Source organism: Dunckerocampus dactyliophorus, chromosome 12, assembly GCF_027744805.1.
Source record: "Dunckerocampus dactyliophorus isolate RoL2022-P2 chromosome 12, RoL_Ddac_1.1, whole genome shotgun sequence".
Lineage (NCBI taxonomy): Eukaryota > Metazoa > Chordata > Actinopteri > Syngnathiformes > Syngnathidae > Dunckerocampus > Dunckerocampus dactyliophorus.
The window spans coordinates 7,117,130-7,133,525 of NC_072830.1; the positions used below are offsets into that span (position 1 = coordinate 7,117,130).

At 43.8% G+C, this 16,396-nt stretch overlaps 1 protein-coding gene across 1 annotated transcript in view; it reads left to right on the forward strand.

Moving 5' to 3' along the window:
- The window catches only part of slc8a2b (solute carrier family 8 member 2b), a 92,469-nt gene that overhangs the window by 54,923 nt on the left and 21,150 nt on the right, over positions 1-16,396 (forward strand). Inside the window, exons 4-12 of the mRNA XM_054795348.1 lie at positions 7,547-8,009; positions 9,625-9,762; positions 9,848-10,075; positions 10,494-10,883; positions 10,972-11,097; positions 11,170-11,365; positions 11,776-11,906; positions 14,279-14,652; positions 15,159-15,262. Coding sequence (XP_054651323.1) covers positions 7,626-8,009; positions 9,625-9,762; positions 9,848-10,075; positions 10,494-10,883; positions 10,972-11,097; positions 11,170-11,365; positions 11,776-11,906; positions 14,279-14,652; positions 15,159-15,262 — 2,071 coding nt within the window. The 5' untranslated portion in view covers positions 7,547-7,625. The remainder of the gene's footprint in view (positions 1-7,546; positions 8,010-9,624; positions 9,763-9,847; positions 10,076-10,493; positions 10,884-10,971; positions 11,098-11,169; positions 11,366-11,775; positions 11,907-14,278; positions 14,653-15,158; positions 15,263-16,396) is intronic.

Genomic DNA, 16,396 nt, shown 5'->3' on the forward strand with positions numbered 1-16,396 from the left:
CATGTGTACGCCAAAAGGTGTGTTAAAAGCCTCCCGTGATGGATGGACGCACAAGTAATAGCCCGTAGTCATGGAGGTGTGTGTTTAATTACAGCCAAGCACAGGAAGGTTATACGCTATTGGTGTTGAATATCTGACACATTATTGCAGTTTATTGGTTTGTAAGTAAGTAAGTATTACGACTAAGGATGTAAATCTCTTTGTGATAGACGATTCGATACACGATACGATTCAAAAACGATATATTTTAAAAACAGACCGATTCGATACGATACAATTTGTGTACAAATGCTACGTGTCAATTTGATACCATTCGATTCGATACGATTCTACGGTTACATTTGTTGATGTAGACATGAATCTTACATTATAAGATAAAGAAGCCAATTCTATAGAGGTGGCGTTCTTGCAGTATTTTCAAAAGTGCAAAAGAGCACAGCATATCCCCAAGCATGCTGTAAGGCAGCGGTCCCCAACCACCAGACCGCGGGAAACTTTCAGAGGTTGCTCCCGATGCAACCGCATCTCTTGCTTGCCAAACCAGATATTAACTCGTAAGTTTGGAAAGTCGCCAGATTTAGCGGGAAAATGGCCAAGTTGGCAACACTGGGCTGCACATGAGATCGGAAGGTGGGGGAAGCCATTCACAGATGAAAGAATCGTTCCTAAAAATTACACAGCATCTACTCTCCAAATTAAAAAATGCAGGAAAAACAGCGAAGGATTCAGAAAATGAAAGAATGCCTCTTTCTGCAAAGACAGTCAAGGAATGGTCATTGATGACAATTTGGTATTGAGCAAACAACACTGATATGCAGAAATGTGAACTCTGATGGGCTTTTTTAGGTTAAAGGTGGATACATTTTGTTTTAATTTTACACAAATGCACTGAAAAAGGCTTACGGAGTTCAGTGGTTAAATTATTTCAGAGTAGGCTTAAACATGCATGCTGCACTACTGTTTGTTGAATTTTGTTTCTGTAACAAGTGAGATTTAAAAAAGATGAAATTTTTTACAAGTTTATAAGCTGTGTAGTGTTTTGTGGCTCCAGACTATTTTATTTTTTACTGGAAGAGGAGGCAAAATGGCTCTTTTGATGGTAAAGGTTGCCGACCCCTGGAGTAGGACATTCTAGACGCCTCTCTAAAGGCTTTATCAGAGTTCAATACAGTATACAACTTTTTAGGTAATAATCTAATCAGTCATTCCTTCACTTGCCGTCCGATGGAGTTGGCCGGATGCCGTGGTAACCATGGCAACAGTCCTCCAATGTGCGCCAGCAAGTGGTATAAGGATCAGAAACTTGTTGATTGACTATCAAAGAGACACATGAGAGAGCAGAATATCAATATTGTCAACAGCAGATGGTCTTACACACACACACAAAATGCACACACACACAAACGTGCATGCTTGGTTGTTGTTTCCTCCCGCTCGTGCACGCGGGCCAAACCTGAACATGCCCGACAGCTGGGCTTCATCAGTGGCGTCCTCTCGAGACACACCTAGTTTTCATATCTGAGACACGCGAGTCACCGCACTCTTCACCGGAACGCCGCCAGCTGGCGTTGGCGCCCAATGAATGCTACTGATCACATGCACCACATGGAGAGGGAGCGCATGCACGCACACACACACACACACACACGCACACACGCACACACACACACAGGGTATGCATGTGGTATGTGAAACAGGAAGAGGAAGCTCGTCCGTAACACTACAAAGGAACCTCGAAAGTCGGGGAAAAACAATAGTTGCAAAAAAACCCACTAAATGACATCACAGAAAACACATGAGGCTTCAGGTCAGTGAGCACATAAAGCCTGGGTATCCTAACGTTTTCCACCAAGGGCTGCATACTGAAAGGATACTTTGATATTTTTATGTATTGTTTTATGTATTGTTTAATTTTGTTGAAAATCTTTTAAAAATGTATCAACATTTCAACTTCTTCTGTTTAAATTTTGCCTTTTTGCTGTAATTTCCCCCATTTTTGCTGTTTTTTTTTTTTGGTTTAAATTGTATTTCTACAATGTGCTGCGATAAAAAACAAGCCAATAAAAAACAAGCTACAAAGGATTGACGCTACTTTTGCGTTTTCGTCACCTTTTCAGACGCATTTCTTCCAAAATAAGTTGTAGTCTTAACGAGAGAAGAAGACTATAGACAGAAAGTTCAACTAGACTGTTGTATTGTTTTTAGCTCTCATGGTTGACGGTGGTTAGCTTATTTTTACACTTGTATGACAGTTTAGACAGTTAGGAAAACTTTGATGAGGCGCATCTCTCTGAAACACATTACATTATTGTTTATTGACATTAGAGTTAAGACTGATATCCAGACATTAAGAGCTTTTAGCCCTAAAATTGTGTGTGTCACAATAGCAAAAACCACCCGATACATTCGAGTGTCAGCTTTTTTGCATTATTTTATTTCCTTCAGTTCAAAGTACCTTTGTGCTACTGAGCACAAAAAAGGGTCATGTTGAGTAATTTTCAAAACAGGAATACATTTATTTATTATTCTCATCACATGTCTTTGACATTATTAATTAGTAGCATTTGACGAAATGTATGTAACGTGTTCAAATGGGTCCAGGTTCTTATGGGTGCAGCTTAAGCTATGCTTTGACTGATGTGGATGTATGTGTTGGTCTGGAGCAGGGGGTGTTCGAACGTTTCCCAGTGAGGGTTGCATATTGAAAAAAAATCAAGGAATGTGAGGCCCACTTTGATATGGTACAATTTGTAAACCAACCCATGTAGATATGCTAACAATCTATACAGATTCAAAGAAAAAACAGCCTGCATCTCAGTGTTGTCTTATACAAGTAGTTCAGCGATTCCCAACCGGGGGTACGCATACCCCTTGTGGTACGTGAGCAAATTGTAGGGGGTACGTGGAAACATTTAAGACCCAAGTAAATATTTCATGTTAAGCCATCCATCCATTTTCTATACCGCTTCATATACCGGGGGCATGCTGGAGCCTATCCCAGCTGACTTCGGGCGACAGGCGGGGTACACCATGGACCGGTCGCCAGCCAATCGCAGGGCACATATAGACAAACAACCATTCACACCTATGGGCAATTTAGAGTCGCCAATTAACCTCACCTGCATGTTTTTGGGAATGTGGGAGGAAGCCGGAGTACCTGGAGAAAACCCACGCGCACACGGCGAGAACATGCAAACTCCACACAGAAATGCCCAGGGGAGAATCGAACCCAGGTCTTCCCGATCTCCAGGCTGTTCCTGTATTGGCCAACGTGCTAACCACTAGACCATCGTGCGGCCTCATTTTAAGCCAGACAATAAAATTGAAATTGTGCACTACAAGTAGTTTCCCCAGGCTGATTTTAGGAATAACAGATGCTGCGTCAGCATTTGCTTCCCCATACTGAAGTAGACATGAGCGGTGCACGCTTGTACATGCAGCTTACGTGACAAGTTCAAAAGTTGTTGATTCTTAATCTCTATAAACAGAATGGCGTCCGATCATAGCCTGAGACACTACAAGTTTAAAACGCCAGACGTTAAGAGAGCGGACAATTTGTCCTCCACTAGCCTGAGAGGAGGTAATGTAACAGTTGGAGCGGGGGCCATCAGCCAGTTTTTTATTTGCCAATTTAGTACACTCGCCCTGAGCATCGTGTTCACCAGCGTGTGTTTGTCTTTTCCCATGGTCGTGTCATCTATTTTATACATTTTGGACACCAGCTCGTTCTGAAGACGCCACTTTCCATCACCTGAAGGACAATGTCACGGATATTCATGTCACCATTCATGTGCTTGTACGGGGAACATTAAAATGAGGTGGGGGGAGCCACAAGAAAAGTGCACTGCCCACACTTTTGGCGTCCTCACAAGCTTTTACGGCTTTAGGGTGCGTTCTGTTCAGAGCTGACGACGATACTTTAGGCTCACAATGCCCAACAAACCGTGAGACAAGTGAACTTATAGGCAAAATATTACAAACTGTTGTACTGTTGCAGTGCAGGTGTACGCCACTGCCAATTAATACCTCACACAGCACTTCCACTGATCTCATTCGGATTGTGCAGGGGTGGCAGGTGAGGTCACTCCTCAGTACCGACATTGTGAGCTTTGTTTAAACATGTATTTTCACTTTGCTACACCTTGTTAGCAGCTGAGATGAACACAAACAGGACATTTATGTATCCATCATTACATATTTCCTCAACTTCCGAGTAAGTCCGCTTAGACATGTTCAAATATTAAACATCACATGACAACATAACCATAAGAGCAACAGACATTTCTGGTGATAAAGCTGTCTAATTGTAATGCATAAATGTGATATACACGGTTACCACCAGACAGCGAGGTTCACTTTCGGCTTTTCCTTGTCAGGGGTCGCCACAGCGAGTCAATCACATAAATGGTTTTTGCTTCCATGGCCGAGAATCGAACCCATGCACACCACCAAGGATTACCCTGCAGTATAGCAAGGATGTAATAGCGATAATATACACGGGGAATGAATGATGACTGTGAACATATTTGGATGGAGAGCGATGTGAAGGACCTGCTGTAGAAGCACACGGACAATCTGTCAGGGACGTGGGATGCCAGTGACACAGGCGGCCTGGGGCCACCGAGCTGCTACTGTAAGGACCCCAACTGTCAGGAGACATGTTGGCTGATTAGGTAGTGCAATCATGGTCTGATTGGGTCTGCAGCATGCTGAGTGACATTCTCGTTTCAGAATAAATTCACAATACATTTGTACTCCCTTCCGGTAAGTTATTGCATTTTAACCTTTTACCTTACCGATACTGTGGGATGCTGGCAGACATGTGGATATGTGTTTTCCCAGAAAAATGGCCCAGGGTTTAAGAGGTTAAAAGGTATGGTTTAAGCTAAGGGTACAGAGCAGCCACCGAGGGCCGCAGACTGAAAACTCAAAGGACGCAGAGGCCATTGTGTTACAGTCGTTACTCGTTTATCGCGGGTAATGCGGTTAATTGGTTCCAGAACCGACTGCAATAAGTCAATTTCCTCGAAATAGGATTTAATATTAACCAACTGAATGTTTTCGTAGTTAGAGCATAGTAAACCGCTTTGTGACTTTCTAAATACGGCTTTTAACATCATCGGAGCCCCGTAGACATGAAATAACACCACCGTAGTCACTTTTACACTCCTGTTATTCTTTCTTTACAACACATTGCTCAGGCTACAGGACATAACAGATGGCCACCGCTAGCATTGCAAGCTACCAAGCTCACTAGTTAGCCTCTCCAATTTACTTATTCTTAATAAATTGAACAAAATTGTTTCAAACGGAGTGGGGAAGAAGGACAATTAAGCCAAAGACTTACCACTTCCACACGGAATGAGAGGAGAACCCTTTTTTCCACTGATCTCAGCCATGGCATGTCGGCTGGGCTCTGCTGGCCAGTCTCCATGCAGTGTGAAAAGTAATGCAATCTAACGTCATGTCTCATAACATTACTGATGCCTAGTGACCACAATACTACATACTGTATAACTTGTCTTTCAATATTTTTCGACTAATAATAAATCATAGTCAACCACAAAAGAGCAATCATTTATTCATCTTTTTTTTTTAAATCGCAATATAGTGGGGGAGCGATATTTGAACCGACTGTACGACTGTACAGTGGAACCTCAGTTTTCGCACACCCCGCTTTTCGTAGACTTTTCAGCTTTGTGTTATAGGTGACAGTTATTTTTTCCTTATTAGATTGTGCCCTTTATATTTTTATTGCTATAATTAAAAATGGTCCACGGGCCACATTCTGGACGTACCTGGCATTGAGTAAGTCTATGTAGTGTGTGTGTGCGTGTGTTTGTGTGTGTGTGTTTGTGTGTGTGTGTGTGTGTGATGAGTGTGCTTAGCCCTGAGCTCCTCCTGGTGATGAATGAAGGTTCCCTTTTTCGCATCCAGGAAAACAACCCCACCCTCCTATCCTGTGATCGATCAATCGGCCCCCCTCTGCCCCCTCCTGTCGGCATGGCAACAGACTGCTCCTGCATCATAAACATTTCAGAGTTCGTCTTTCTTGCATTAACACTTCATTTGGTCATTCTGCTCTTGTTCAGATATTGCGGTTCCAACTTCAAGTGAATGTATTTAGTTATGGGCCTGCAAAGCAAAGCAGCCCATTCTGTTATTTGTCATAATAATAAAATATAGTAAGTGTATCTTATTCTGCTGTTTATTCTTATTCTCTGTTTGGACGCACGGTGGCTTAGTGGTCAGCATGTTGGCCACACAGTCAGGAGAGCTGGAAGATCTGGGTTTGAATCTCCGTTGGTCATCTCTGTGTAGCATTTGCATGTTCTCCCCGTGCGTATGTGGGTTTTCTCCAGGTACAAAAACATGCATGTTAGGTTAATTGGCGACTCTAAATTGTCCATATGTATGAATGTGAGTGTGAATGATTGTCTATATGTGCCCTGCCATCGGCTGGTGACCAGTCCGAAGTCAGCTGGGATAGGCTCCAGCATACCCTCGCGACCCTAGTGAGGATAAGCGGCATAAGATAGATGGCTTTTTTGACATCATAAATAAGGGAAGACTTCTTGTTATGCAGTATTGCAAGTATTTTACTGTTTTTAATGTTTCTTTTGCTTTTTTTGACGAAACACCTCACATGCAGTTTGTGTTTTACAGTGGTTAACTTCTTTTTACACTTGTGTGACAAGTAAGAATGTTTATCCCCCATTGCCTTTGTCAAATGTTTGTGTTTTATCATTTCTTTTGCTTTTTTGAATTGCATTTGTGACACATTTTGCTTTGCAGTTATGTGGGTTTTACAGTGGGTTTTAAACGTATGACAAGTTGGCCAGTCATATCTAGTCTCGGAGCAAGCATTCAATGACTTACCATTGCAGACAACTTACTTTTGATGATTTGCGTGGCTTCGGCTTTTCCTGCCGAGTGTGGGAACATGTCAGCAACACACACAAACTCCCAAAACGCGCGTGTGTGCGATGGCTCAATAAAGGTTGGGAAACACTGCGCTATTATATCAGATAGTACTACAAAAGCAATGCATTCTCACTTTTCAGTAAATAAAAGTAAAGAAACCCGTTTTTATTTAGTTCACCTGCACACTGACTCATTTGAGTGCTTCTCTTGACATTGAAGGACCAGATGATTCTCCACATTCCCTCTCTCATTCACTCTTTTGTGAGTTGCTGAGATGACTCATGAGTCCTTTATTTGGACAAACACTGCCTCTTTAAATGCCCTCTGTGTTCATTGAAAGGATGGATGGATGGCAGTGCTTCACCCTAAATGGACGACAATAAACTCTTCTTCTCTTTCGTGATTTATCAAGCAGCCGTCCGGGAAAACAACTCCTTTCTTTTGCATTTCCAGCGTTATTGATTTGCTCAATCCCAGTGAAGGCCTCAGTCAGCTTAGCACCGAGGTGATGCCAGGACACCACAGTGGGTTCTTCTAAGGTTGCAACCTGGCAATAATGTTGTTGGCTTGATTGGGTTCATGTGTAATTTCAGCGTCTTCTTAATTTCTTTCTCTCTTGCAGGTGAACTCGTGACTCCGCCTACAGCCTTCCTCCCCGCATCTTCCTTTGCTTCCCATCCTCGTGCCGCCTCCCCGCCACCATGTCTCACCTCGCCTCACCCGCCCCCTTCCTCATCCTCTTCCTCCTCTTCCTCTCCCCGCTACCACCCTGCCGGTCAGAGTCCCAGCGCGGTGCGGCGGGCAGCGACACTGAAAATCGAATAGGCTCCGCCTCCATGCTGCCCTCCTCTCTGCCTTCCACCGGGCCTTATGGGAACAGCAGCGTGTCCAAACATGGCAAGTGCGACGAAGTGACGGTTTGCAAGCCCGGCATCCTGCTGCCAGTTTGGCAGCCCAACAGACCCGGGCTCGGAGACCAGGTGGCCAGAGCCGTGGTCTACTTTGTGTCGCTCATGTACATGTTCCTGGGCGTGTCTATCATCGCAGACCGCTTCATGGCGTCCATTGAGGTCATCACATCACAGGTGAGGTCCTAGCTTTTTCCATGGAGGGCTGCGGGGGCCACTTTGAAACATTTTATGCATTTAAGATGGTACAACTAATCCAGTGTTGGTCAATATATGCTAAGCTATGTGAACAAACCATTTTACCTTTGTGTTATAGTTGACAAAGCAAATTAGTCTCACGCAGTGGTTCTCTATTTAGGGTCAAGCACCCTTAGAGGAAAAATGTTTTCATTTTTTTTAATGTAACTGTACAAACCACTGTATAAGTTGCTGGCACCACCATCACTCAAACATTAATAAAGACACCAACAGACCTCACAAACTTAAAGAAATTTAATTACAGTATATAGTATAGTCCCCTCTGCCTCTGCCCCCCTGACCGAGGCAATTTTACCCATTGAAAACAATGTAAATCCAATTAATCCGTTCCAGACACCCAGAAATATGAACAAAAATACATTTTCTAGAGAATAATTATAGTTTTACATGCAGAAACATGCAAAGTAATTATAAATGAGGACGGAATGGAACGTATTGTTGATGCAGACTTCCTGTACATCCAGGCAAAAATTTGAGTAAAAAACTGGGCCGTACGAAAACTGAGGTTTGGCTGTATTATCATAGATTGTATACACCAAGGGTGACCAGACTTTTTTCCACAGAGGGCAGCACACTGGGAGTTCTGAGCCATTTTCATATTTTTAATGTTTTAAACAGGCTAAAATCAACTGTATGAAAAAACCTGTAAAAAAAATGTGACAATTTTCGACAAAAAACAAATCATACAAATATGAAGGTTTGACTGCATCTCATAAATAATGAATTTATTTGCAGAGGGTCAATCTAGAAAAAAAATCAAGCTGTGAGCCAAAAGTAGCCAATAATCCAATAATCCTGTACAATAATCGTGCAATAACCCTGCAATAAACAAGTGTAATAACCGTGCAATAAACTTGTGGCTGATCAACATGTACATAGCTGTAAATAGTGTAGTGTAGTGTAATGTAAATAGTGTAACTAATAATATAACTTTTTGATTTGTATTACCTTGATTTTGCACTTTCTGTGCTCTTGTGTGCTTTTGTACTCTGATTTTACTGCTGTAAACCTGGAATTTCCCCTTGTGTGACTAATAAAGGCATATCTTATCTTATCTTATCTTATTGTAGCGCCCGGGCCACACTTTGGAAACCCTTGTTGTGCACACTTAATGGGATGCTCATCAAAATACTAGTTCTAGCTCTGCTACACGTTACATTCATTTTCTGGGACGTTCCACAAAGGACATAAAACATTTGAAACTTCCCCAAAGCTAACATTTTCCCACATTGACGCTTAAGTTGGATCCACTTTGAGCATCCACTTAAGTGACGTAAGTTGGTTATTTATGATGCTTGCATCCTGTCGGCAGGATTACACAGCCATGACGAGCCAAGGGGGAGCCCATTAGATTAATTGTGCAGACATTGATTTGAAGCTCATCATGGTGGGGACATTTTGTTGGCATTGTGATGCAGAAGCAACCTCATAGATTTGCTGATGGAAAAGCAATTTGTTTGACACACAGCTCGATAAGAAGGTTAGAGAGCAGACACATACAGTTTTGTATGACTGTGTGTTTGTTCGCCAACAGGAGAAGGAAGTGACCATCACGCTGCCAAATGGGGAAACGTCAGTGGCGACAGTTCGAATCTGGAATGAAACAGTGTCTAATTTGACCCTCATGGCTCTGGGCTCCAGCGCCCCAGAGATCCTGCTGTCTGTTATAGAGGTATACACACACACGCACACACACACACACAAGTCATCTGACACTAAATCATTTATTTGTACGTCGTCCTCCCGTGTCTCTCCAGGTGTGTGGCCACCAATTCAAGGCAGGCGAGCTGGGGCCGGGAACCATCGTTGGGAGCGCTGCCTTCAACATGTTTGTGATCATTGGCATCTGCGTGTGGACCATCCCTAATGGCCAGGTGCGCAAGATCAAACACCTCAGGGTGTTCTTCATCACCGCCTTCTGGAGCATCTTTGCCTACATCTGGCTCTACCTCATTCTGTCCGTCATGTCGCCCGGCATTGTGGAGGTGAGTAAGACACAGTCCTCCCTGTCAATCAAAGACAGACACGCCCCACTAGCTACTGTCAGTCAAACACAGACACGCCTCTCAAGCTCCTGTTGGGTCAATCATAGGCACGCCCCTCAAGTGTCCATCTGCCATGTCACAGTCAATCAAACAGACATGTGCCTCCACATGCTGTCAGTCAAAGACAGGCACACCCCTCCAGGTAAATCAATCAAAGACAGACACACCCCTCCATATGCTCTCAGTCAATCAAGCTGCTGGACACACACCTTCAGCTGTCACTCAAACAAAGACACGCCCCACTAGCCTATGTCAGTCACAGACACCACCCTCCATGTTTGTTTTATTCATCCAAAACAGTGACATCTGACTCCCAAAGAGGATTCAAGATGGTTTTATTTGTTTCCTCGCATGTCAGGTGTGGGAGGCCTTGGTGACGCTGCTCTACTTCCCAGTGTGTGTCCTCCTGGCTTGGGTTGCCGACCGCCGCCTGCTCTTCTACAAGTACATGGGCAAGCGGTACCGTGCCGACAAACGCCACGGCATCGTCGTGGAGATGGAGGGAGACTTGACACCCAGCAAGGGTGGCGTGGAGATGATCACTGACGGCAAGTTCCCGCCACGAGGGGGCACCGTGGTGCCGGCTGAGAACTGTGGAAATGGGGACGGCGGCGCGGGTGTGGCCACCAATAACATCGGCGCGGCAGCAGGGTCCACGTCGACGGGGGCCGGGGGAAACCTGCCCAACTCCAACAGCGCTATGGTCAACGCGGAGAGCAGTCGGGAGCTAGATGAGAGCCGCAAGGAGGTGAGATAAAAAAAACAAAACCACAACACCTAAACATCAATCTTCTGTCCTGTGACTCTTTAGTGGCGTCCTATGACTCTTCCTGTAGGTCATTCGCATCCTGAAGGAGCTGAAGCAGAAGTATCCTGACAAAGAACTGGACCAGCTGGTGGAGCTGGCCAACTACTACGCGCTGCTGCACCAACAGAAGAGCCGAGCCTTCTACCGCATTCAGGTGACAGTCATCCCTGTTCTGATTTCACTGCCGCCCACCTTTGAACTAACGTGCTCTATTTTCACATTTAAGGCCACTCGCATGATGATCGGAGCCGGTAACGTTCTGAAGAAACACGCCGCTGACCACGCTCGCCGCGTTATTGTCAGCGACGAGGAAGCGCCAGAAGACGACGACCTGGCCGTGTGCAGCCGTATCTCCTTTGAAAGCGCTCACAGTCAGTGCATGGAAAACTGTGGTGTCCTGACGCTGGCTGTCGTCTGCCAAGGTAGCAACAACTCCACAGAACAATTTCAATGATCAGACACAGCAATGTAGATCAACAGAACTGCACTATTCTATTTCCTTGTCACCTCTTGTTGCTAGGCACAATTTACAGGGCTCAACTATAACTATAACTATAACCATATGCCATTGAATAAAATTGACATATACTGCACGAGAAGGATTTTTTTTTTGTAATTTTGCCATCACTGTTTTTATAAGGCATTATAGAAACTAAGCAAAACAGCACCATCTGCTGGATGAGATGGGGCACTGCTCTCACTGCCCTGAATGCATTGGTTATTGCCACAATAACAATTACATTCAGGTCTTAATTGCTGCCTCAAAAGTGAGATTAAATATGAAATTACTTTTTTATGGAAATGACAATCTGACAATTTGCCGCACTTGTAGGGGGGCTGGGAGAGAACACCTTCTATGTGGATTACAGGACCGAGGACGGTTCGGCCAACGCTGGGTCAGATTATGAGTACAGCGAAGGAACTCTGGTGTTCAAACCTGGCGAGACTCGCAAGGAGATTAAGGTGAGAAAAGAGTCTTGGGCGCGGGGCATTAAATATAAACAAACATTGTACTAACAGGCACCTTTTTGTAGATGGTAACACTATGGTATTTGCAGAAGTTTGGGATGTAATGTCCAGTTTTTTTTTTTAAGTCTTATTTTCCTCCACCCACATGAAAACATAGCAACAGGTGGTGCTATAACCCTTAACTGTCATGGCAGTATAGCTACTAGAAGCTTGAAGAAAGGTATTTCCGGAAAAGGCTCAGTAACATCAATGGTGAATGGAGGCCTGATAGTGAAGTGGACTGATTCCAAAAGAAAATTGGCATAAATAAGGACACAACATTTCTAAAACTAAAAGTGGACATTTCTCTCTGAAGATCACATGAGTGCAGTCAGTGACGTGCAGTGAGGGGATGCATTAAAAATAAAAAAAAGGACTAATGATAACATAAAATAAATATGAGTATTTGTCCATTGAAGTGTGTTATGTTTTTTCTGTTTTTTTCAGACTTTGCATATTTCATATGAGATGTCGCGAGTACCTCCTCTTGGGTTGAGTGTGCGAGCTGAGCCTACCGTCTGAGAGTTGGATGGCGATTTCTGTTTGTCAGCATGTCACCTATACGTTTTCAAAAACATTTATTCCACACCATTTCTACAGTCCGTGTAATGTTGTGAAAGTAGGGGTGACGTCATTATTTTTGCTAATCGGACAATAAAATACACTACAGAAAAAAATGTATACGCTGTGAAGGGGCGAGGGTGTGAATGACCTGTTGACCCTAGAGAGGAAAAGCCAGCGCCAGCTTTTTATTTTTAACTTTATTGAAAGACACAACCAGGAGCGACGGCTAGAGTCAGCAGCAAGTCAAATGCATTAAAGATATTTTCATGCTCTGCTAAATGAGCAAATTAATTTGACTGCCAAAATGAAGGATCATACATCCAAGCTCAACGGAAGGTGGTTGGACTTTTACAACAAAGTAACAGTGTTTTTTCTGGATAGGATAAGAATAGGACGCATGCACGTCATATAAAATAAAAGGTAAGTTTATGAAAAAATAATAATAATAATAAGTGAAACTAAGAAAAATATTTGAAACCTCGGTCGTCAAACAAACAAACTTTTCCAACTGCGTGCTGATAGGAACAAGCCCCTGCTGTGGTAGCGATGCTGGAGTTTCAGGTGGCTGATAAGGTTTGATGTGTTGAAGTGGATTGATTTTCGTTCCCCCTCATCATGGAGCATTTGGTGCAACTAGCACGCAAAATGTCTTCCTCTGAAATAGTAAATGTTTGTTTACAAGTGAGCTCAGGGGAAGTTACGACAGACTGGTAACGTTGCCGGCAGGAGGAAAAAAGTAGCACTTGATTTGCTCACCAGCACAGCACGGGTAATCTCACCTCAACGGAGCGCTTTTTTTTTTTTAATTATCGGTTATCTGAGCTATTTTTAATGTTATCTGATTTATTGCTATGACATCATAACTCCCTACCTATCGCCCAAAGTCAGCTGATATAGGCTCCAGGATACCCCCACGATCCTAATGAGGATAAGGAGCATCGAAAATGGATGGATGGACATCATCATCCCTCATAATTATCCTGCACCCATTTAAAAAAAAAATCCAAATGAGTCAATGCCTCACCAGCCATGAATCACTGTGTGACAACACTGCATGAGTAAACTTCAAAACTGGGACACGTTGCTTTGGGCGACGTTATTACAGAATAAATGCCAATCGTGTTGTGCAGTTTATTTTAATTGCCGTTAGAGTAATTTACTTTGTTACTAAGCATGTCATTATTGGCGCCATGTTAATTGTGCCTGTGGGGAACAGGTCAGCACGTACAGTAGACCACATATCACCTTTGACAGCTTTTACTTGATGGTGTAATTTTAACGGGAGTGAAAAACCCCCACATCAGCCAGATGGAGACACACCCTGTGCCTGCTGCTTTGCAGTCAATTCTGCTACAGAGGCACAGCGGACCAGTAATATGCGGGGAGACACATGAGGAGATCCCAGCGGAGGACACCACGGGACTCCAGGAGGAGAGGACGAAGAGAAACATGCAAGGATGAAAGGGACCACTGCTGCTTAGGGAAAGCTTACTCGTTTCTAACTGCAGCCATCAAAAACGCCTTCAGAACCAGGACTAGTCCAGTCCGGCACGAGGGCGGGAGTAGTGAAGAAAATGTGGTTTCAGAGGTCACTGATGTTCTTCCACTACATAATGCAGCGGGAACAGAAAAAGGTCTTCCTAAAGTGTTACCAAAAAATTGGAAGCATCTGACATGTTGGCTAAGATGCAAAATGGAGCTTCAGTGTCACCTCAGGACTCCTGTTTGATCGATTCACTGATTGACCAAACTTTGTCCTCCAGGTTGGAATCATCGACGACGACATCTTCGAGGAGGACGAGCACTTCTTTGTGCGGCTGCTCAACCTGCGTGTCGGCGATGCAGAGGGCATGTTTGAGAGCGACGAGGCGGGCGCCACCCCCAAAGCTCGCCTGGTGGAGCCCCTAGTCGCCACGGTCACCATCCTGGACGACGACCACGCCGGCATCTTCACCTTCAGCGAGCGCATGGTGCGGGTGAGCGAGAGCGTGGGCACCATGGAGGTGACGGTGGTGCGCAACTCGGGCGCCCGCGGCACGGTCATCCTGCCGTACCACACCGAGTCAGGCACGGCGAAGGCCGGCGAGGACTTTGAGGACGCGCAAGGCGAGCTGGAGTTCACTAACGACCAGACGACGTGAGTCAACTCTCAGAAGCGCTGATGATGGATGATGAATAATTCGCTGTCTTCCTTTCAGAATTTAAATTCCTCTTTACTTCTGTCCTTTGTTTAAATCATTTATCTCTTTTTTTCTTTCATCTTCTTCCTCATCCTCCCTGACATTACCCGCTGGTGTCTTCCCATCCTCCACTCTTTAGTTCCCTGCCGTCTCCTTCCGTTGTCAGGTCATATTTTCTGTGCTCCTCGAGAGCTGGTTGCTGTGGAGATATTTCACTCGGGCGTTCTCCAGAGACACTAACAGGTTTCACCACCATCGTCACTTCATCTTCCTCCCCTCAGACACTCCGCCATCGTGCCTAACACTCGCCAACGCAATTCTCGCTTTGTTTCACACGTCTTTTAGGGATTTACAGCACAAAAAGTGCAAACTGTAAAGGTTGGCACATGCATGAGAGGTCAGATGGCACATCTGTTCATGCCTTTGTGTGTGTGTTTGTTTGTGTGTATGTGTGTGTGCGCAGTCAAACACTCCAGGTGAGGATAATTGATGATGAAGAATATGAGAAACATGAAAACTTCTTCATCGTCTTGGAGGAGCCACGCTGGCTGAAGAGAGGAATCTCAGGTAACCTCATCTCACTCACACAGCAGCATGCTAAGCACATACAAGCAACATTGTACACTCATACTAAATGCTCAGGGGTGTCCAAAGTGCAACCTAGGGGCCATTTTCCACACACATCTTTTTTTTTTTTCCCCTCGGCATACAGTGGATCCCTGCACATTCCATCCATCCATCCATCCATCTTATACCGCTTATCCGAGATCGGGTCGCAGGGGCAGCAGCCTAAGCAGGGAGGCCCTGATTTTCCTCTCCCCGGCCACTTCGTCCAGCTCCTCCTGGCGGATCCCGAGGCGTTCCCAGGCCAGTTGGGACACAGAGTCTCTCCAACGTGTCCTAGGTCTTCCCCGAGGCCTTCTACCGGTCAGACATGCCCTGAACACCTCCCCAGGGAGGCGTCCGGGAGGCATCCTGACCAGATGCCCAAGCAACCTCATCTGGCTCCTCTCAATACACATTCACGATTCAGCATTCACGGCCCCACTAATTTGCAAAATTTGGTCAACAAAAGAATTTGATGTTGAGTTTCTTATATTCAGACTACTTTTCGAGGTATATTAACTTGCTTGAGCCAAAAAATATTTTTTCCCCGAAAATAGGCTGTTTTTTCCCGCAAAAAAACACATCTCATTCAGCCTGAGTCTGTAGTAATTTATAAATACTAGATAAAACAGGTCAAATGTACAGCATACATGTACCACTGTTTTCAAAAAATCCCACCATTTTTACATGTTTATGTCTTTAACTTCACTCGTAATGTTTTTCCTCAAACGTTGATATTTCTCACTTTGTTTGGCGGACCTTGAACGCACCATAGTTGCTGTGAGATGCAAAAGTGAAACGTTTTTATATTAATAAATAAGTATAATTATAAAAGAAAATATGTATTATGTATAATAATAAAAGAATAGAAAGGCAATACAATAAAAATAATGTTTAATTATTAAATATTTAAAATAGTTTAATATAATAATATATATTGTTGTTTTGTACGTTTTTTTATTTTTATTAATTATAAGTTAGTTGATTTAATATAAATATTAAACTAATAATATCTATAACCAAATACACAAATTCACATATTCTTGTCAGAGGTTACTTATTATTAGGATGAAATATTTTAAATAAATATATGAA